The following is a 22,257-nucleotide window of genomic DNA, read 5'->3' as shown; positions in this document are numbered from 1 at the left end:
AAGCAGACGTAAAGGTTTATGTAAGAACGTAAAACAATTATAGGCGATGTTGACGTCATTCGTGTGATGTACCCAGATGAAAACCCGGACGTTTTGGCGATTAACCCAAACGAAAGTAACAATCACAATGAGGCCCAAATCGCAGCTGACTTATTTCGACAGTAAAGAAGCGCAGACGACACCTGCGTACGATACTGGCGCATATCTAGGTGACACAGGTAACCAAAAGGGTCAGTTGCTAAATACTGATTGACATGGCTACCGCGAAAACGCAGGCGCAAACTATGACAATTACCTCGCAGATCAAAGCTACCAACTAATCTGTGATAAACACGAATATTGTGAATACTATGTACAAAAGCAAAAACATAACTACCAATGAAACGTATGGTCAAAATGGATACCTCTCTCACGACGTTAATTGCCAAATTAACTCTGATCAGAATAATGCCAATGACCAACAATATAAGGGTCAAAGTCATTAATAACATTAACTACACAATTATGATGATAACCTATGGAGCTGGATGACGTCACTTTCAACGTGCAGACTGACAGTGTTGCTTTGTAATTGTGCTTCAATTGTCATACTTTAATTTATATATGTGTATTTAAGATTCATGTATACCTTAAAATTGTTGCCAATATTTATTGTTTTTTAGCTGTCTTATTGTATTTTTTTTAATTACAAATCGTTTTTTGCTTGGGTTGAGCCAAATAATGTTATTTTATCATAACGCAATATGTTTATACAAAATAAACGCATATATGTGTTGAAGAATAAACTATAATGGCAAAAATAGCCAAAGACTATACTATTTTGTGTAGGTACTGTAGGCAACTGAACCTTGCATATAAGGAATTAATATGCCATACTTAAGGCTCAATGTATACATAAATATCATGACTGTTTTTGTTTGCACTAATCTCAGATTTAACAATAAATTTGATACTATTGTTGTCACGTAAAACAATAGTTTTTGACAATGAACGTGTCTTGTAATCATTACTTAACCCACAGCGTGCGCGTTTTACTGACTTGAATTATAGTTTAAAAATAAAGAAGCAAAATATCCTCAAATAAGCAATTGTATACGCACAATTGAAAATCAGAACCGCTGAAAAAAATAGATGTAAAGGTAAGATAAAGAAAACCCAACAAATAGTTTGTACAACAAAAACAAACAAACAGATGTTCATAACATTGAACCATTTGTTATTTCTGAAATAAAACGATACATGTTTCTCATGATCGAATCATTTGTGAAAGGTAATTTTGTTGAAATAAACGAACCATATAACGACTGAAAGTGAATAAAAGATAATTTGAATTATGTGCCGAATTGACTATGCTTTATGGTGCCGAGTCGACTGGGTGACGAATGTGTTGGTGCCGAATTGACTAGGCCGAATTATCTTGGCACCGAATTGTCCAGTTTCGGTTGTAACAGTAAATATTGTCTTTCTATTAATAATCATTGTTTCTAAACAGATGGTATATAGACAAATGAAAAGCAGCAGTATAGGTAGCTAGAAATATAAAATAATTACATTTACGAATGATTCTGTTTATCATGTTAATATATTACGAAACAACATAATTCTATGTTTTTAGGATATATAAATATGCTTTTCAAGGGACAACATTTACTACAGAGATCGTTGCCTTGCTGCAAACCCTTGATTTTGAAAAGGCCAACAAGGTGCAGCTTGACGAAAGATTCGCCTTTTTTTGAACGATTGGAGGAAACCATCCCGAATGCAAAAGGTTTCAATTCTAATACAACTTTGGTTGCCTATATGAATATATGTTAGTAGTCGCCGTTAGTGATCCATAGGATTTGTTTTTTGTTTTTAAATAATGGACCGAGAAATTAAAAGCAATTTTAGCGAGTTAATTGATAGCAATACATTTAAGATAACACTGGTGGGACTCTTTCTAAATTACAAAGTCTATCTTAGGCTTGTCTTAATGTAACTCGTAAGTAAACAGTTTATCACGCTTTAAGTCGTGACTCGTGATGGTGCATACGGCAGGACTAAGCCATAATGCAGCCAATGAACGCAGTAGGACCTTGATAATCTCTAAAACAACAAATATGCATACTCAGAGTTGAACTGAAATATCAACTTTTTGCATTGTTTTCAATTTAATTAATATTCTACAAGCTGCATTTCCATTGTATTGAAGACAAAACTATATAAACTATCAGCAACATAATGTATAATATTATAGAATATACTTATTCGAGTATTTTGACAAATTGCAACAGATTGCGAAAAATTGACAGCGAGTCATCAAGGGGCAAACGTAACATGGTATTATATGAAAACAAATAAACAACTTGCATTTTGATTTGCAGGCATGGACGCATTAAAGAACGCAGGGAGCCCCAGGTTGTTCAAATCCTATCTGCAGTACAAGTTTCTGCCAAAAGTTTAACGCAGCGGAAAAGGATGGGTATCTGTCTACCAAGCTGTATATTTCCAGCATTTGGACCAAATCTTACGCTATTTTTAATATAAATGGTATATTTGTAATTGCTGCTTTAGACTGACACTAATCTTCGAATCTTTTATGATGCAACGGCACATTCCTGTCGAACGCCAATGCAGTTATTCCATCAGCTTAAACGTAACTTCAGAACAATGCAATACAGCACACGTGCAGCGAACGTTAAGTATACGTATACTTAGCCTAGGTCTATTTTTATATATAGCAAATGATAATAAACATCTAAGTAGAAACTAAATAATGAGTGAGGTAGCTAAGCATGTATACTAATTGAAACAAATATTTCAAGCACCCAACAAGCACATCTCTTTAGAAACGTAAATAATATATTTTTTGTGGTTATGTATAATGTGTTTTCCGTTGCGTGTTTCTTGTGTGTTATTATGTTCGTCATTCCGCTTAGGTATTTGCCATTTTATGCCACTTCATGTTATAATAATGGTTGTTTCCACTGGGAAAGTCCCTGAATAATATCGCTTCTATGTTGGTCCCTATATTGTGTTCCTGTTGCGTGGTCTCTGAAGTTGCTTCCTAGCTAGCCTTTGTGTTTCTTTAATCCTTATTTTGTTTGCTAGATACTTGTATTGGCATTGTAGTTTCTGGAAACTTCGTTTGTCTATGAAGTTGCAGGATACTAGGCTGATCGCTGAAGTTTCTGGCCACATGGCTGTTCCATAAAGCTTCAGGATAACATGCTGATGCTTTTGGGGTTGTCTCTGTTGTTTGTTGATACAGAGGTGGGCACTTTTTATTAGAGCAGTTTTTGTTTAATTCAGAATGTCCAGGTGGCACGTATGGACGCATGTGCTACAACAGCTGCAGTCACAAATGTAAACGAGGATGTAACAAAGTTGATGGTGCATGCAATGGCTGTGCGGACGGCTGGAAGGGACATTTGTGCGGTGAGTAAAGAAAATAATATGAGAATAAAACATGGGTAAGTCATAACCGTAACATTTCAAACAAAAGTAAAGCCGTCACAATTGGATTTTCAACCTACCAAAATGACGTCCCATGTGTTTTTGATATTCAAATCAAATGCTAGAGTTAAATTCATGAATTGGAACTCTTTTAAGGTCGTTAACCTTCATATAACTTAAACACAAACATATTGCTGTCGTACCCTATTTCATATTCTACGTTTGTTTATCCGTACCAGATACTGTCCATAAACTATCATCGTAAACTAAGCATTAAAATTGCCGATGAATGTCTCATTTAGTTTAATTTGGTTTAGTTTAAACATATTTATTTTACATCAATTGTGAAACAAGTTATTACAACATTATATTAATCAATCTCGTTGGCAAGATTCTACGCGAGAGTGTGGTCTTGTGCTGAGGGGGAAACATGAGAACCCGGAGAAAACCCACTTGTCCCGTTTGGTGACCACATACCAAACTCACATGCGCATCATTTAAATGCCCAAATTGTTTTTCGACGTTTGCATTTATTTTAATTTAAAGACAAAAACTCAAATAAGTTGACTATCAGCGAAAAAATGACTTGCGATTAAAGGAATAATGAATATCAGTTGTTCTTTGCCATAGCAATGAAAACATAAATAGAGCAGTAAATCACCTTTAAGCTTACAACTTTGCAGATGAGAAGAATTTTACCGCTTCTGAGATTACGGGGGTGGCTGGAGGGTCAGTAGGAGTTTGTCTATTTCTTCTTGGACTGATATTTGCTAGTGTTCTTGTATATCGAAGATACAAGTCGGCATCGAAAAAAAGAGACACAACTAATGTTGTTCAGTAAGTATGATATAAATGTTTCATCGCTTGCTGATTCATGTAGTTGACAACGATAATAGTGAAGGAGACAATTCATTAATGTCGTAGTGTTGAAAAGTTTGTGATAGATTTCCAAAATTTGCGAGAAATGAAAGATGTACGAACATGTATATACAACTAGAAACGATAACGTGCTAAACTTCGCAACAGACGCTCTCAATACATGCAATACATGTATGATATAGTTTTTGTATTATGCAAGCGAAATAAATTTCTTTAAAACAATCTTATTGTCATGAGGAAAGAATGGTGTTTTTAGAAATACAACTTACATCTGTTTAAATCAAACTGCATTTACCAAACCTGCCCACAACCGTTATAATATTTGACTACATCCAGGTCACCTAATAGAAAACCCGAAATAAGTATAAAATTTCACTGTGCATTGGAAAACATCGTTCATGTCATAAAGCCTTTCCGTATCGGGGAATGGCCACGACTTGGATACGTTTATATTGCTGGCCATCAACCTGAGTCTAACACATATGCGATACCTTTTATTCTCCTCATAAGCATGAGGTGGTCACATGTTCGATGTCAAATCAGGGGTGCCTTTCTATGTACATTTAATTTAATAAAGACCCTATATAAAAAGCATTTTTTTGATAGCTATTAAACTTAAATCAACCATTATGTTAACATTGGATTGCACAATATCATCCTTTCCAGAGACATAGAATATGCTAATGCTGGGAGAGCATCCGAAGTCCCGTACGAAATGACTGATAAAAACAGCGATGCACATATGTATCAGGCTCTTCAGAACTGACACATGTCTAAAACGGAGAAGCAATCGACATACAAGGGCCACTTATGGTTATGAATGTTAATGTTCTTAGGTACATGTACCATCTTATTCTCATACTCATTATGTCAATTTGATCTATTGCAGTGTTCAATATATATGTATGGACATCGTTATGCTATCAGTCGTCTTGTGTATTGCATATGTTACCAAAAACTATAAATATATTTATTTAAATTAGTTCTCCTATACTTGATAGCTACTTTTAATTCAATGTCGCAGTTTTGTTTACTTGTTGTTATTTCTTAAATATGTGTCGGAAAAATCTATACATAGGTTATGTTTATCTTATTGTTGTATGTATAACAACCGACAATAAACCGATATTGACTTGAATATATTTTGGTTACTGGAAGCCCAGGTCATTATTCACAAAGCGGTTTCAAGTTCACCTAATAATAAGTTAAAAATTGCAACAATGTAAACACGGAATAGTGTAAATTGTTTCTTCAACAAGTGCAGTTTGTTGATTTGAATTTGTTAAGAACAGCACGATCTACTTATGTTTTTCAACCTGTTATTTTAGTTGTTCCTTAAGGTGATACAATTGGTGAGCAGTATACTTAGTAAACAAATATAATAATGTCAGATTTAGAAATGTGAATAAATATAACAAAATATTTTTTAGTCAATATAAGTTACTTTGCTTATAAAGTATGGAATTAGATAACAAGATGCATTTTCAAAGTGACAATTGAAAGACAATTTAAAATAAAAATTAAACAAATCTGTGTATCCTATCCATAAAACTAGGAAAGGAAATTGTTTGACACGCGCTAATTGACTATTAATGCAAGCTTTCTGGGATCTCGATCAAATGGGACCTATCTCTCCCGCTATCGGAAAGTATCCAAAGCCAAACAATCAAGCGTCTCGAAATATGATACGCCCCTGTTTCAGAGGGATAAAAAAGTAATGAAAAACACAATGCTAAGACAGGGAGGTTAACGACAAGTAAATAATGCATACCCCTATCAGGCTGATGCAGTATAATAAAACATGGAAAAAAAATAAATCTATGGTTAAATATTATCATCTAAGACATTATAACTTGCTTTACATATAAGATAATAATTCAAGATTTGATCTTATTATGATATAATAACGCATGTGTAAAGATATATCATTAAAACAGTATGCGGTTAGAAGAATTAAACAGAACATTAGCACTAGCGCACATATTAAAATCCACTTGTAGCATAGCATCTAGTCAGCGCTGAAAATCAGATACACAACAAGTATCAACGTTACAAACTCAATCGGCGCAATTAATAAAGGCCTGCGCAGATTGTGGTACAAACGCTGCATGCCCTGATCGTTAAAGTGTAACCCACCCTTCAATGAATTCTGTCGCGGCGTCGAGAAATATCGCAACTTCCAAAAATAAATGTTTCTGTAATTAACACAGAATAGCTTCATCCTGTGGTTGAAAATTGTAACAAGGCTTTGGTAGACAGCAGGAGGTATGTATCTTGTACACCGCCGTGGCATGAGCTGTGGTATATAAATTGACAACAATGAAATCAGGTCAAAGTCTTCAAAAATATTTCCTCTCCTCAACGATGTCTACATCTTTGCCTCCAATCCACATGACAACATAACTCGGTTGAACGTTGCCGTTCGAGACGGTGCGCAGACCCAGGTGAAAGTAATACCTTAGCCACATTTGCTTTACGGCAAGGCTACGAGTTTCTGGTTTGTGGATGTTTTGTGGGTGTTCTTTGTTTCTGGCCTTGGCCCTGTGCCATTTAACGGGGTTTATATTTATTTTTTCAACTACTGGACTTGTTTCAGTAGTTTTCATAAAATTGTGTTACGTTTGGTTACACCATTATGTTCTATAAAAACGATAACCTCGTATCTGTCCTGAGTTGTCTTTGTATGGCAAACAATTTCAGAAACAAAATATTGAAATAATAAGTCTTAAATATGTATAGTGGCTGTACATGGCATAGACACTCAGAGTATATCCGTATATGAATATGCATTATCAGAAAACTTAGATTTCTACTTGATAACAGCTGATTTATGTATTTTTCATACGAAAGGCTTGAATTCGCTAATTTTATTTGGGCGGCGAACTGCAATGCGACGATAAAAAGAAAATTATGTCGGAAAATTTAAAACACATAATATGAAAACATATTTTATTTTGGCCGAAAAAAAGCTGCATAATTATTTCACACATATGATACAGAACAATAGCGGCCAAATCACCCAAAACAAAAACTCGGCCAAAAATTAAATTGACAAAGCTACATGTCTAGCGACCTATATCAAAGATTCGTCAGAAAAACGTAAATAACGTAAATAGCAATCCGACTTCCAGTTGCCAAATAATTGAACAAGTTCACCAAAAACTCCACACTTAAAGTAAAAAGAAGCACCTCCTCTTTTAAAAGAATGTAAAGTATACTCAGAGGATCCACATACAGAAGTAAGTTTCATGATGCGTTTAAAAGTTCTGTCTAGCTTACTTGCGTCAAGCGGAACTAAAGAATGAGACTCTTCGACACAAAACAGAGGATCTAATGAGTTTTCTGGACTTAGATTACACATATTACTATATGCGGCAACTGGACATAGCGGAGATTTGTCATTCTTTTACATCGGTAAAACAACATTCTAGTCTCCAAATTGATTTGTCTTAGCGTATTTAAGGTTAACAAAAATACCAAAATCGGACAATGTCACATCATTGCGACATAAATATTTAGTGCAATAAAAAGACAATTTCGTAGGGGGCACAATACTCGATTTTCTACACATAATATAAAAAGCAAATAAATGAACACACCAAACTGTGGCTTAAAAAGGAATTTCTATATCAATAACGTCTCTGATTTTCAGCAATATAACAGGCGTAATCGGAGGTGCCTGATGCGGAGAATGAAACAAAAGCTTAGCTAGACCTCTAAAAGTCATCTATAAAGAAATATTAGAAATGCCGGGAAATACAAATCCCCTGAAAATGTGACATAAACGTACACCATTGATATAATTCTTAATAGATTGTACAGACTTCATACTTCTACTTCAAAATTGAGCGTACAAACACAATGTTTCTACAGATACATGACAGTCTTTCTGGTCATAATATTCACAAAACAATAAAAAGGAACGAATTTGTTTCTTAAGATTTTTGTTAGTTCCAATAGCAAAAGCTGATTTCTGAGTAACATTTAACTGACGACGGAGACAATCAAGGCCACTTGTATCTTCGTCAGCAACATCTGATAATGAAAAACAAAACAAAAATACTATTAAAGAAACGTTTTGGGATTCACACGGAACAAAAAACAAAACAAATTAAATTAAATAACTAAATGCATAAAACTAGAAACGAGAACTGAATTAAGTCTATCAAATGGAATGTAGCTATATTTGACAAATACAATATTTCAAATAGAAATAAGCAATACTGATAGTGTAAACAAACTAAAATCAACAGTTGCCTCAAACACCTGTACAAGTGAATAATGTCTAAAGATGCAATACACGTATCACCATCTATTCTCAAACATGAACAATGATTCATCTATGTAAATCTCCTTTGTATTCAATGTGGAAGTTTCTTTAAGAAACTGAGTCTTATAGTGTGCATCAATGTGCCAACGGCTTAGTAGATCCGCGAGTCTGTTGTCCGCAGAAGTGGATGGCACGAATCTCGAACTCGCGAGTACACGCGAGAACAGCCACCTCTCGCAAACATTGAAGTAACACTGAATCTTTGGTTTTACCAGAATTCAACACACAACACACTGCTTCATTATCACAAAAGATAGAAATCTTTCTACCTATCAATTTACTCGACCACAATTTTAAAGCAACAACTATTCAGTAAATTTAGAACTGGGCTTTGTTAGAGCACATCTTTAACACGAATTCAGGGAACATGCTATGAAAATACTCTCCGCTCTCATGAATGGCACCACATCCTGACAAACACGCATCACTAGCAAACACGAGATCAGGATCAGACCAATCTTCGGTTTTTATCATAGAAACACCATTGTATATTACCATGAAATTTAACCACCACACTATATCATTTCTGAATTCCGAATTTAATCTCACTTTATGAGTTTTCAAGTTGAGAACACGTAAAAGCATAAGTATGTGTGAAATAAACACACGACTAGGCTTAACACATTTACCGACGAATTGCAATTTCTCTAACAATGATTATAGTTGGCACTTGGATGCGTATTTCAGTTGAATCCAAACCGGAAGTAGGTTGCGGATCTCCTATATCCTTCCTTTCCTGGGTGATGCGAAGCTCCATGAGCTCAGAATTCAGCAAAATTCCACGAAATACCATGGTTGATAAAGGGAAACATGCCTTCTTAATGTTCTCCTGGGTGCCGACGCGTTCCAATTTCTCCGACCAAACAGCAAATGACCGAGAGACACGTTTAGGGGTATCAGCGCCACCGAAATCGTCCAGATAGTTGACCGTAGTGACATGCTGTAACGTCTCATGTTGGTTACATGTTGGCAAATATACGCTGCAATACGCAAGCCAAAGGGTAATGCACAGTCAATATATATCTTATCACGCCAATGTACTGCTAGAATATGAATATCTCCAGGCTCAACAAATATTTGCCTATATGCACGAGATAAGTCTGACTTGAACATAAGAGCGCCGCATCCACAATCTAGCACAATGTTAACGAAATAATCCACAGTCGGGTACGTTAACGTAACCTCTTCACTGAGATAAAAGACTTTAAAAATTCCACTATTGACAGATGTCAATTCTGGCCAGCGTAATTCTACAATAACTCTTCTAGAAAATTCATCTTTCTCTACAGTGTTAAGGGGAGAAAAGCATAGATCACATCACAATGGATTCTCCTTAAACGGTCCTAATACAGCCACATGCTGCATTTCCGTGACAATAAGTTTATCAACGTGATCAGAAAAACGAAAAGCACCTTTATGATTGATTGGGTCAGAAACCAGTGGATCAGTTTTGCAATAGCCGATAGGGAATCCGTATATCCAGCAAATCACATATTTCATAATCGTCATACTCAAATAAAACTTCACGTAAATAAGCAATATTCCAACAAGTTTTAAAATTTGGCACACCTGATTTGTACACAATGTCATGTATCTGCACGATCTTTAATGTCTTAGCGTCACAAGTGTATGACGTGACATCACACAACGCAGATGCCTCCGATTCAGGACAACGATCAACGGAATCAGAGACGTCAATAGTCTTGGATACACTGTTTACAACTGCTGAGTTTTCCATGATGTTTACTACAGCTGACTTCTTAGAACGTTGAAAAAAGTTCTGCTCGGGGTCCGGCGACAAACTAGAGACTTCTACTCAGACGTAAGACACCGGTTATCTAGTCAGTCCTGCTTGTGCGGACTGGAACTGGAACATTCCGGGTGTTCCCGCAGTTCACGATCCTTCATGTAGCAAATAGCACACACATGTTTTACCGTTCGTAAATCCGACCAAATACGAGCTGCGTGAAGTGAAGATTTCTTGCACTCACCCTTCTGATACAAGGAGCAGAACCACGAGCGCTTTTCTGACGACCCAAGCGACGTACCAGACTGACCGGAAGCGCGCGTCGCAGGGACAGCAGGTCTCCGGTCAAGTAGCAGATTCAGGCTTTCAATATCTGCAAAACTATCCTGCCATATACGATTGGCTCTTTCAATGTCCAGCAATATTTCTTGATGAATGTTTAAAATGCACTTCCATTGATAAACATGTGCAAAGCACATCATAAATCTTAAATGTGTAATCCTACAGTCCATTTCATCCAAATCCTCGAGCTTTCATGAAATAAATGGATTAAAATTGAACAATACACCGCAATAAATTGAGTCATGGATAAGTTATTGTACTCGATCACGTACTGTTTAATTTTCTTTGGTTTGACATTACCTTCCACACTGTTCAATACTTCAAGCGGCATTTTGAATCCACCTTGCGGTTGAGCCATCCTGAAGCACGCAGCAGCTAAATATTCTCTGCAACCCTATGTCCAAACATGGGTCGGGATGGGGAGATGGGGTAATGCGAATCTGAAACTTCCAACGCTGATAAATGACCTGTTAGTTATTCAATGTCACGCCTTTATCGCCGGGCCTATGAAGATTTACGATGCTCCTCAACCAAGCGTTGGAGGGTAGCCCTTTCTTCCTTCAGAGCTTCAATGTCCTGCGGAATAGGCTTCTGTCTGGGACTTAACAATTCCAAGTCCATTTTTAAAATATCCTCCTCACGTTCCAACTCCGAAATTTGTTCGTCAAGCGACGATGGCCTCTTCGAACGCGAAGTTTTTGGCCGAGCTCCCGAATCCGCCATGTAAAATTATTAGACGACCGTCCCCGCGACTTAAATTCTAACAATTAATGTGAGCGCCAAATACAGGTAATCAAGCGTAGAATTACCGAAAAGGAATAATTGGTATTAGGGGTACAAGAGTTAACTCCCTTGTAATTAAGATTTTTAAAGCAAAAATTGCAAATAAACGAGGAATGAAAAATTATGTGCGGAGAGACAACGTAAGAATATCTGACGAGCTAATCTACTCCACCCTTTTCGATATTTTGTGTTCTATATATAATGTTTGACGATATGGACCCTATGTTTTTTTATCCCCCACACTATCATTTGTCATTTCTAGGAAGTACGCACACCACTATTCTATAATAGCAGAACGGTATTTTCACGTACTAGCTCTTAATATTCGTATTTCTTGTTTTCTACTGTATAAGCTTTGAAAGGCCTTCCAGAACATGCCCAGAAAAGACCTTCGAGAATAGAGAAAAGGCTTTTAAACGGTTTATTTACAGTCAATTTTCAACATGCCCTTGCTACTTCTACAAGGGAAAGAGACCTCTGCAGTTCATCCATGCTAGACTACGTTCCCATTGCAGTGCCTTTAACTACCACATCTTCTGCAAAATATTGTAAACTCGCCTATATGCTCCTGAGGGGAAATCGAGAATAACATTAATTTCTTCATTTAAAGTCCTTTACACTCGATTATCAGAGAAACGCTCATTCATGGCATGTCGGAAATTAGAGCAGTAAACGTTGAATTTATTCTCAATGAATATACAAACATCAACCACGAGAACAACTGCAATATCTTTACCTTCGACATTCTCTTTATCGCATTTGCCCTAATAGGATTGCGTTTCTTTCGCAACAACATAGGCTGTCTTAAATGCAATACGTGCATTTTCGTCACATCAGTTATGATGAAAGAAAGGTGTGAAGGGCATTTGTTTTCTATAATACAAATTACATAATTGCACTAGCAATAGGCATTCTTTTAAGTCCAGTTTGTCTTTCAAATACATGGGTGTTTGCATAATGTGATAAAAAACTGATTTGAAATTCATACCAAAACATCACATGCATTGAACGAATTGTTTTCGGAAAAGGAAGTTGAAAATACCATTTGTGTCAATTAGTGTCTGTGTAAAGAATTCAAGAATAGTGCGGGCATTTTTTTCATCTAATTTGACTTTTCTATCACACTATAGTTCGTAATTATAGCTTTGCTGATTAATTTAGAAGATGATGATTTCATGACCTCATCGACCATTTTGTCATGACACGACGGCACTTTCATCTGTCGTTGCTGACTTGCTGTTAGAGTTAATGAAAAACTACTAGAACTTTCGATTCAGGTATTTGCTAGGTCTTAAGATTAGCAGACTGCAGTATATAATTGAATTGAAATACTTTTGATAACTTTACACATGCTATTAGGAATGTTGGAAACATATTTTGGAATCCAGTGATATCGACCTATCGACGACAAAATGTTGATCGTCAACGAAATTCACATTGCCGTTTTGTTACCAATGTGTACCATAACCCTGGATAGACTAAGCTGATCTATGGCCCTCGATAAACTGGGAAATTGGCACGATTTTCTTAGGCTTCCAGTACTTGGTTTTGAAGGGTCCTTCTTTAAAACGCTACTCGCTTTCAGGAACTACTAAGAGCTACTAGGAATACTAAGAACTACTGTGATATTCTTTGAACTACTAGAGCTAGTAGAAGCTACTTAGATCTACTAACAACAAATGCTTCTTACAGCTACTAATATGATTAAGCACCACTTAGATCTACTACAAACTTCTAAGAGCATCACAAATGATTTACTTAATGTACAGATATTCTAAAAGTGTACAAATGAGTTAAGATAAGTATGAAAAGAGCCAAATAATAGAATCAGACATAAATCTTAACAAAAAGGTAGTGTTAGATAAATGTAAAAGATCAAAGAAAACCCAAACCATGGTGAATCTATGTAATCACTTATATTTGTCTGATCAAAGGAAGCAGTAGACCCCTTCGAAGTCACCCTGCACAGAACAACCTTCGATTTCTTAAGTTTTAAAAGATGGTCATTTTCAAAACTGGGCATTTTAATCGATACCAATTCAAATGTCACAAGGTCGTGTGAAGATGCCCTGCAAAACCATGCCAAACTGCATATGTTCGAGCCCCACATTGAGGCCAGCACTTGAGTTTGGCATTTTTGACGGTCGTGGCAAGCTACCGAAACACCTTGTGTATTTCCCCAGTTGTACTAAGAACAAGGTTATGACATTCAGAAAGCTATTCAGGGTCTAGCTCTTCGTTGACATGTTTAAGCCCAACCCAAAGTTAATTTCACCGGTGTCACCATATCGAAAGAGGTGTTAAAGTATCACACAATCGTATTCTTCGGATCTATATGAATAATTACAAATATTTTTTTAATAGACCTTACATACATGGCAATTCATTTAATTGTTAATGTTTCATGGAGTGTAAGTATGTGCACTATATGTATTGTTTTCAAATCAACGGAATATATAACGTTTTAATAAAAACTGCTTCATAAAATTTAAGGTTTAGAATCTATTACAGTGCCGCACTTTTCTTTGAGGTTGTTTAATTGGTTGATATATACTATTATATCTGATAGTAACATTTAGATTATAGATTCCTTAATAATTCTGTTAAAACAGATGAGTAAACCAATATTATATAATAACTTTTGAAACATGACAAAAGAAGGGCCAAACACCTGTAAATATAATCCTACATCTTTTGGAGTGTATTCAGTAATTTGTCTACGTAAGAAGAGCGGCCTTGTTTTTATCATATATTTATACGCATGCAACGACATTAGATGACTTTATAATCGGGGAAACATGGCACGTTTAGTATAAAAAGTTGTTTTTATGCTTAAGTCTAAGACAAAATGATAATGAATGCGATTTTAGTATTTTTTCTATATATTGCAACTGTTTAGGTCCAAGCATATTATGTCATGAATAATTTTACAATGCAAACATTTAACATTTACAATCCTGCTAACATATATTTTTGCCTTGCAATCGTGGCGAGATTTATGTTTTATTGTCTGAAAATGTTGAATTAGGCTGAAGATTATCCTATTATCAGTTATGAACTCTTCGGTTATTCAAACAACTCCTAAAACTAGCTAAAAATTCTCGCTAGTTATGAAATAAATAAAAAATGTATCACTATCTTATAACAACTTAATATTGCGTTCATACATGTCAGGAAAATATATAGTGTGCATTGAAAAAGGTCCTTGTATAATAAAGATATAAATTTACATCATTCATTTGTATTATGAAAAATATTTCTGCGTTTGTATTTTTTTATCTTTTCAATGCCACAAATTTGACGTATTCTCTTCTTTTTTCATCAACCGATGTCGTGCACAGTGACTATGATAGTGTTTGTGTTTGAGACGTTGTTCAAGAATTTACACATTGATTACATATGAACTTTAACGCTCAAACTGTTGAGTTTCAAATTGTGTAGACACAAAAAGTCTAAACAGTATTGAAAACAAACTATTTTGTAGTTTGCGGGGCATTTTCAACCCTTATCATACAAGATCCTTTCCATATAAAAGAACATTTTCAAATTCAGTTGAATATAACATGTACATAAATTATGCCTTTATCGCGAGACCTTTTATCTATATACAACCAGATATGACAACCGGGCATCGAAGATTCCAATGAGCAGTTTTTCTATAAATACAAAGAACAACTCGTAAATAAACTTTCTTCATAAATATTAAGTATTTTCATCATCATTTATTTACTTACATCGTTACATTTCTGAGTGTTTTTAGGTACCCCTAAGTACCCCTTAGTGGCTTTAGCAGGATCGGTTTCGCATAACCAAACCTTAAGTTGTATACAAGAACTGTGAAGAACAATGCATATTATCTACATTTTTGGCAATGAAATGGGTCATCTCCCGGTTAACTGCGTTTAATCTGTAATATATTTACGTTAACCTGATATTTTAAGGTCGACTGGTCGGTCTCGCTGCACTCCCTCCGCCCCTTCATAACCAAAAAGTACATACTACTTCAAAAAATTTACTCATTTCTCTGCGCTCTAAGAAACCATTGTAGTGTACGAAAGAGGAATTAGAAAAATATGATAATAATATGCAATAATATAACATTGAATTGACGAGTGCTTTCAGTAGAGCTTGACTGGACGGACATTGGTTGAACATGTTAGTTCGGTATGAAGGCACGAAAGATAAGAATCAATCATTATTTTAGCATTTTTCCCTTTTCTTGATTTTATTTTTTTGTTGTAATTATAATTTTGGTTGTTATAATTTTCACGATGATCAAGAATAGTTTCGAGTTTTTTACAAATGCATGACCCAAGTGTTTTTATTTGAAGACACACGAAAGGTCAACCGGTTCATGTAAAGTGCCGGAATTGTTACCGTTCAGAAAAGAAAGTGATAAAGTAAATAAAAAATATAAAGCGTGTTCTCTTAAAGATCAATAAAATGAGTCTAAATTATACTATGATAGATAAAACGCCATTAACTCAATGCATTTATTCCTAATAGCAACAATAACCAAACCTTTGACATTATAAATTATAAAGGACATAATAAGTTTCCTAAAGTAATATTGAAATAAGAGAGTTAAAAAGTAGCAATTTAGGTCGCGAACCAAAATTAACTAGAGCCATAAAGTGGTCACAAGAAAGATCTGAGCGCAGATTGAACCTGGTACTCCGTGCCAGAGACGTTCGATCCGACTTGATCACCTTTCATTCAATTTTAGGTCTAACTATTTTAGATTTATATTTCAAATATAAAATCATGTAGATATTTAACTTGTCGGTGGACATAATGGATGTATGGAATCCCACTGTGTACTTTTTTGTTGAACTGTCAACAAGGAGATAAGCAGAATCTACAACATCAACATATTCACAAACTTTTTAATCATAATTATATTAAAATAAAGGAAAGTTAAAAAATAATAGTCCTTCTACGTAGAATATCAAATTATTTCTCATTACGCAGAATATGAAAAAACTAATTGTAAAATATCTGGATTCGACTCAATATAAGCATCTACTTCTTGTGATTTTAATGCAACCGTTTTCACTGTTGTAGTAATTGCATTATTGCCTCAAATTTCTTTCGCAGGAAGAAATGAACAAACCCAGGCAAAACTATATATTTGGTTACATTTTTACTTTTTAAGTTGGAATTACAATCTAAAATGAGATAAGTTTGATTGGATAAAACCTTACCTTACACACAAAATACATTTTTCACAAAACGTTGAATACTAAGGTAATGTGTCATGGATATTAAATGCTTAAATAAAACCATCTAACAGTTTGTCCTTTACTCAATTATCAAATACAGCAAACAATATATTTTAAGTAACTCCTGAGTTATGAATCATCAAAATTTCTGCGAGGTAAATTAATGTTATTATAACTCTATAAAATACAAGGCATAGTGTCAATACGAATAAAGCAGTTATTGTCCTAACAGAGTAACAATAACATCAATGATGAACCTTATAGATGTTTTTCTGTCTTTCCTCGGAAACCAGAAATTTGGGATCTTGTACGCATGCACTCTAGGAGTTTTCACTGTTGGCTGGATTGTCGACCTCATACGCATGCGCAGTCTCGTCGAGGATCACAATGATCACAGGATTGAAAAATCACTTGTAACACCCTATTTGTTGGGGTTTTCTCCTCTTGGAATATTTGGAGCATACCATTACTATTTGGGAAACATACAGTTAGGACTAATTTACACGTTAACGTGTGGCATTTTTGGGATCTGATGGGTTATGGACTTGTTTCGTATGCCAAAACATTTGCGAAAGGCAGATCTTGATAAAAAAGTATGTGGGCACCGCATACATTATGGCCATTTTCCCATTTGGCTTATTTGAAGTTCACCATTACTACATAGGCACCTTCATACTTTGAATTATATATACATTGACATTAGGGATCAAACTATGGAATTTTACGCCGGAACGTTTGGCAATTTGGTATAAGCTGGTTCTTCGACATGTTACGACTTCGTCTTATATGAACGCTACGCATACGAAGACAAATACAGGTATTTGAATAAAGCATACGTGTATTTGTTTCCGTTTGGAATTTTTTGAATGTATAATTTTTGTTAAGAAATAAAAAAATGGGGGATTTTGTAGGCCTGTTTGGTTGTCTCCTGGTTGGCTAGATAGTAAATGGCATAATAATGCCTTAGTTACTAAAGAAATTAAACAGATATGTTAAGGATTCAGTTATGAATAAATTTCGAATTTGCCGCCCAAGTTGCAAGTGTTCCGTATACAACTGTATACAATGTTGGTTGATATTGTTTGAGTGCTGTAGCTGTTTTGCGTCTTACTTACTTGCCAAAACCTGAATCTCAAAAACGGGAAGCAGACGTAAAGGTTTATGTAAGAACGTAAAACAATTATAGGCGATGTTGACGTCATTCGTGTGATGTACCCAGATGAAAACCCGGACGTTTTGGCGATTAACCCAAACGAAAGTAACAATCACAATGAGGCCCAAATCGCAGCTGACTTATTTCGACAGTAAAGAAGCGCAGACGACACCTGCGTACGATACTGGCGCATATCTAGGTGACACAGGTAACCAAAAGGGTCAGTTGCTAAATACTGATTGACATGGCTACCGCGAAAACGCAGGCGCAAACTATGACAATTACCTCGCAGATCAAAGCTACCAACTAATCTGTGATAAACACGAATATTGTGAATACTATGTACAAAAGCAAAAACATAACTACCAATGAAACGTATGGTCAAAATGGATACCTCTCTCACGACGTTAATTGCCAAATTAACTCTGATCAGAATAATGCCAATGACCAACAATATAAGGGTCAAAGTCATTAATAACATTAACTACACAATTATGATGATAACCTATGGAGCTGGATGACGTCACTTTCAACGTGCAGACTGACAGTGTTGCTTTGTAATTGTGCTTCAATTGTCATACTTTAATTTATATATGTGTATTTAAGATTCATGTATACCTTTAAATTGTTGCCAATATTTATTGTTTTTTAGCTGTCTTATTGTATTTTTTTTAATTACAAATCGTTTTTTGCTTGGGTTGAGCCAAATAATGTTATTTTATCATAACGCAATATGTTTATACAAAATAAACGCATATATGTGTTGAAGAATAAACTATAATGGCAAAAATAGCCAAAGACTATACTATTTTGTGTAGGTACTGTAGGCAACTGAACCTTGCATATAAGGAATTAATATGCCATACTTAAGGCTCAATGTATACATAAATATCATGACTGTTTTTGTTTGCACTAATCTCAGATTTAACAATAAATTTGATACTATTGTTGTCACGTAAAACAATAGTTTTTGACAATGAACGTGTCTTGTAATCATTACTTAACCCACAGCGTGCGCGTTTTACTGACTTGAATTATAGTTTAAAAATAAAGAAGCAAAATATCCTCAAATAAGCAATTGTATACGCACAATTGAAAATCAGAACCGCTGAAAAAAATAGATGTAAAGGTAAGATAAAGAAAACCCAACAAATAGTTTGTACAACAAAAACAAACAAACAGATGTTCATAACATTGAACCATTTGTTATTTCTGAAATAAAACGATACATGTTTCTCATGATCGAATCATTTGTGAAAGGTAATTTTGTTGAAATAAACGAACCATATAACGACTGAAAGTGAATAAAAGATAATTTGAATTATGTGCCGAATTGACTATGCTTTATGGTGCCGAGTCGACTGGGTGACGAATGTGTTGGTGCCGAATTGACTAGGCCGAATTATCTTGGCACCGAATTGTCCAGTTTCGGTTGTAACAGTAAATATTGTCTTTCTATTAATAATCATTGTTTCTAAACAGATGGTATATAGACAAATGAAAAGCAGCAGTATAGGTAGCTAGAAATATAAAATAATTACATTTACGAATGATTCTGTTTATCATGTTAATATATTACGAAACAACATAATTCTATGTTTTTAGGATATATAAATATGCTTTTCAAGGGACAACATTTACTACAGAGATCGTTGCCTTGCTGCAAACCCTTGATTTTGAAAAGGCCAACAAGGTGCAGCTTGACGAAAGATTCGCCTTTTTTTGAACGATTGGAGGAAACCATCCCGAATGCAAAAGGTTTCAATTCTAATACAACTTTGGTTGCCTATATGAATATATGTTAGTAGTCGCCGTTAGTGATCCATAGGATTTGTTTTTTGTTTTTAAATAATGGACCGAGAAATTAAAAGCAATTTTAGCGAGTTAATTGATAGCAATACATTTAAGATAACACTGGTGGGACTCTTTCTAAATTACAAAGTCTATCTTAGGCTTGTCTTAATGTAACTCGTAAGTAAACAGTTTATCACGCTTTAAGTCGTGACTCGTGATGGTGCATACGGCAGGACTAAGCCATAATGCAGCCAATGAACGCAGTAGGACCTTGATAATCTCTAAAACAACAAATATGCATACTCAGAGTTGAACTGAAATATCAACTTTTTGCATTGTTTTCAATTTAATTAATATTCTACAAGCTGCATTTCCATTGTATTGAAGACAAAACTATATAAACTATCAGCAACATAATGTATAATATTATAGAATATACTTATTCGAGTATTTTGACAAATTGCAACAGATTGCGAAAAATTGACAGCGAGTCATCAAGGGGCAAACGTAACATGGTATTATATGAAAACAAATAAACAACTTGCATTTTGATTTGCAGGCATGGACGCATTAAAGAACGCAGGGAGCCCCAGGTTGTTCAAATCCTATCTGCAGTACAAGTTTCTGCCAAAAGTTTAACGCAGCGGAAAAGGATGGGTATCTGTCTACCAAGCTGTATATTTCCAGCATTTGGACCAAATCTTACGCTATTTTTAATATAAATGGTATATTTGTAATTGCTGCTTTAGACTGACACTAATCTTCGAATCTTTTATGATGCAACGGTGTATACAATTAACAAGGATGAGTTCGACACTTTAAAATATTATTTCACTGCCCTTGATTAAGGTAAGCCGTCCATCATAACATTTCCAATCTAATTTCGGACGACATCGGTATATTCTACCTTGTATGGCAATTTTTCAGATGGTGTACGTGTTTTATGCCGTAAGCGAACCAGTGCGGCTGTCGAGAGTGCCAAATAGGAGGTTGCGGGAGTTGTCGGGTCGTTGATGAATTTTTTTTTTCCGAAATGGGAGCTGACTGAATAATGAAGATAAAGCTTGTTTAATAATCAAGTCCTTTTATTTTGAAAGCAAACATATATATGTCAATAAATACAAAATACAAAAGATGTTACAAAAACTTTAACTAATTTGGGGAAATTAGCATACAACTCGCTTTTAAAAATGCATGTGAAAGGTTAACTGGTTGACAACATGTTATACTACAATTATTTTAATTAAACAAATATTTGTTTAATAACCATATAATGAACTTAATAAATACTTAAGATAAGAAATAAGATATGTACATTTCAAAGTGAGTTCATATCTTAAGACAAATAATTGAGGAACATAATTTCCACATAGCTCAAGCTTCTTATTTTATAAGTACAAATTCTTAAAAGTTTTAACAATCAATTTACAAAATATTAAAACTTTTATATTCAAAAGTACTTTGATAAAATAAATAGAATTAAAAAAAAATATTATGTAAAAATAATGATAACTTACCTGAATAATGAAGATAAAGTTTGTTTAATAACCAAGTCCTTTTATTTTGAAAGCAAACACATATTTGCTTTTCAGGACACAAGCTTCATCTTAAATACTAAGTGTTCAACAATATAAAAGAGTTCTCAGATTTAATAAGCATCATTAAATTATTAACTTGTCACTACACAAATTCTAAAATTGAAGCTGGCTTAGCCTGAGGAATTGTGCTACTGTTTTGAAGAAAATTGTATGATAGGTTGACACCAATTAATGTTATTAAAGGGACATCACTTAGCCTAAGGTGACCAATCTATTGAACTTAAAAAGAAGTTAAGAATCTCAAAATATATTTATTAACTGCCAAAAATATTATACGGGCTGCAGGCATTAATATGTTTACATGATTTATAGACATGCAAAGTTTGAAAAGGAGTTTTTAGTCATGATAGTTATTCTTAAAATAGATCTTATATTTAACTCTTAATTATTAAACATAATATACATATTACCCAAATAAAATAAACATTTGTCATCTACAATTATAATTTTTACATAAATTTATTTTTAATTCATGTAACAAAATGAAGGGCATAATACGTGTGTCGGAACCCTATAGACGTTGTTTTGTTCTGGTATAAGCTGATGCAATGGCTCGACTGGTGTGATATGTCATTGCCATATTTAATCGAGGATTTCATGAACGGACAAGCTAATCCGGTACTGTGTTAAGGTGTTTTACGAGTATGCACTGAATAAATACATTTGTTAAGGAATTAGGAAAAATTACATTATGTATGGTAAGTTTAAATGTAGTATGTAGCTGCATGGTTCTTTTTGTTGTCATTTAAAGCGTCCTGTTTTATCAACCTCTTTTCATAGGCACGGCTGGCTATTTAACATAAATTTCAGCTGAACCATCAAACTATGTAGTTTTTATACATGCTAAATAACATTTTACCTATATTGTTAACCATACTTATTTAATTTAATTTAATTTAATAGATTTCATACGTTTTGCCTACCATATAATTGATTTTATATGTTAATCTTTTTTGTTTACCATATAAATCAGT

The 22,257-nt window shown here is 34.5% G+C and overlaps 1 protein-coding gene across 1 annotated transcript; it reads left to right on the top strand.

Annotated features, from left to right (window-relative positions):
- The first annotated feature begins 3,106 nt into the window (after nucleotides 1-3,106).
- LOC128227304 (uncharacterized) lies at nucleotides 3,107-5,452 on the top strand. The gene is made up of 3 exons (XM_052937710.1): nucleotides 3,107-3,417; nucleotides 4,119-4,272; nucleotides 4,981-5,452. Exons 1-3 carry the CDS (start codon nucleotides 3,318-3,320, stop codon nucleotides 5,078-5,080), a joined length of 354 nt encoding a protein of 117 aa, XP_052793670.1. The 5' UTR covers nucleotides 3,107-3,317; the 3' UTR covers nucleotides 5,081-5,452.
- The last annotated feature ends 16,805 nt before the right edge of the window (nucleotides 5,453-22,257 follow it).

The sequence above is a fragment of the Mya arenaria genome, chromosome 3 (assembly GCF_026914265.1).
Source record: "Mya arenaria isolate MELC-2E11 chromosome 3, ASM2691426v1".
Lineage (NCBI taxonomy): Eukaryota > Metazoa > Mollusca > Bivalvia > Myida > Myidae > Mya > Mya arenaria.
The sequence above is the reverse complement of the archived record's forward strand: the minus strand, read 5'-3'. Positions and strand labels throughout refer to the sequence as shown.